Below are 1,799 nucleotides of genomic sequence, written 5' to 3'. Positions count from 1 at the left end.
CTCTCGCTCTTGTACGCTTCAGTTATTTCAGCTGACATTTGTTTATATTATGTTTACACTGAAACTTAAACAAGTTATCCGCAATGCAGCAGACAGTCACAGAATCGCTGCTAGTAAACTTTTTGGCATGCGCATTTCAAATACAGATTAAGTTCAGGGTCGACTGAAACTGATGTTGGTGATTTTCAGTGGAAAAGATGTTGTGTCTCACACGCTGAGTTTCAGAGACTGTCCCTTTCACAAAGTTGTTTGACATAAAATTCAATGACTGAAACTAATTTTAAAATAAAATGTAGTCAGAACAGTCAGTCCCTTTAAATACATTTACTCAAATGCTGATATAATCTCCAAGAGCCAACTGTGACGGACATTTTTCCAGCGGTATGGCACAGTAACTGACTGAATGTGTCTATAGCTTTTTAAACAGTAGCACACACTAAATATTTCCAGTATGGGGAAGATTAGTAACTGTCCTGTATTTTGGCTAAACAAATCTGGTAAAAATGACAAGCAGACAGTAGAGAAAATAATTTTTGCCCTCCATGTGGAGTTCCTGTAACAATGTGATGTCATGTGGAAACTATGAATACCGCTTGATTTATTTCATCCGTGTTTAAATGAAAGTGCTTTAATCTGTGTCGATTATACTTCAACTGTCAGTTACTTCTTTAGTCTAGTTTGTAGCAGTCTCGACTTTCTTCAGGACTTTATTTGACCTTTATCTTCTTTCCCCATCTCACCTTGAAGCTGGAGCTCTTCAGAACGAGGTATCCCCCCTCTATCAGGTCCAGGATCAGTTTTAAATAGAGATATGAGCCTCTGCTCAGGCTCTTCAGGTGGCTGATCAGTTTGGACAGTGCAGTGTTATCGAGGCGGCCATTGCTCAGTGACACATTGCTTTGGATCTCAGTGCTGCTGTGGATACGCTGCATCAGGTAACCCTGAGAAAAGACAGACCGATGCAGTACAGATGTGCAGACAGACAGAGAAATAGAAATCTATTTACACCTTACCTGCAGGTCCTGGTCTATGGCGCTATTCTCATCCATTCGGTCTAAAGAGATGCGGTGAAAGGGCAGAGAATGAGTGATGTCCTGATTGAATAAAAACACAAAGAAACAGATTTTGTTAGTTCAGAAAAAGTTGTGTTTATTAGCCGTGTGTGCTGCTCACAGTAATTTGGCAGCACAGACAGTATTTGCTTCAGAATAATATGATTTTAATCATATTCAGAAGGTTCCAAACTGATAAGAGATATTCAGTTAACACTGGTAACAATGGCAGAAACCAACACAACTCAAAATAGTCCCCATGTGCTTGTTTGTATGTTTATGCTCTCTTCACAATGCCTAGGACCCACTGCACTAGCATAGAGTCTTTCTCCTTTAATGTGTTCAGGGTGAACCTGCTCTCATCTATGGAGCTGCTAGTTCTGGATTTGTATGGCAGATGTCTATCAGGCTCCACAGTGCTGGGCTGTGACCAAAAGGCCCACTAGAGGACATCGGGCCTGAGACCACCCTCATGAAGTCTGTTTCTGATTGTTTGGTCAGAATCATTCACACATGTTCTCATCCTCTTCAACCCTGTCCAGGTCTCCTACAGTCTCCTGGAATCTCTTCGATGTTCTTGAGACTGTGCTGAAAGACACAGCAAACCTTGCAGGAATGGCACGCATTGGCAGGAGCTGGACTACCCGTGTGACCTCTGTAGGGTCCAGGTATCACCTCATTAGACCACTGTTAATGGACATTAGAGGACATTAGACCACTGTTACAGCACGATCAGCGGGGCCTATC

At 42.1% G+C, this 1,799-nt stretch overlaps 1 protein-coding gene across 3 annotated transcripts in view; it reads right to left on the bottom strand.

The window, feature by feature from the left end:
• Positions 1 to 1,799, bottom strand: part of tanc2a (tetratricopeptide repeat, ankyrin repeat and coiled-coil containing 2a) — a 55,904-nt gene that overhangs the window by 12,389 nt on the left and 41,716 nt on the right. For all 3 annotated transcript variants that reach the window (XM_005750842.1, XM_005750843.1, XM_013915352.1), the window contains 2 exons: positions 1,014 to 1,094; positions 741 to 941 (listed from right to left, as the gene is read on the bottom strand). In XM_005750842.1, coding sequence (XP_005750899.1) covers positions 741 to 941; positions 1,014 to 1,094 — 282 coding nt within the window. The remainder of the gene's footprint in view (positions 1 to 740; positions 942 to 1,013; positions 1,095 to 1,799) is intronic.

Source organism: Pundamilia nyererei, unplaced genomic scaffold, assembly GCF_000239375.1.
Source record: "Pundamilia nyererei isolate P.nyererei 1_Seehausen unplaced genomic scaffold, PunNye1.0 scaffold00290, whole genome shotgun sequence".
Taxonomy (NCBI): domain Eukaryota; kingdom Metazoa; phylum Chordata; class Actinopteri; order Cichliformes; family Cichlidae; genus Pundamilia; species Pundamilia nyererei.
This window is presented reverse-complemented; position numbering and strand designations above follow the sequence as displayed.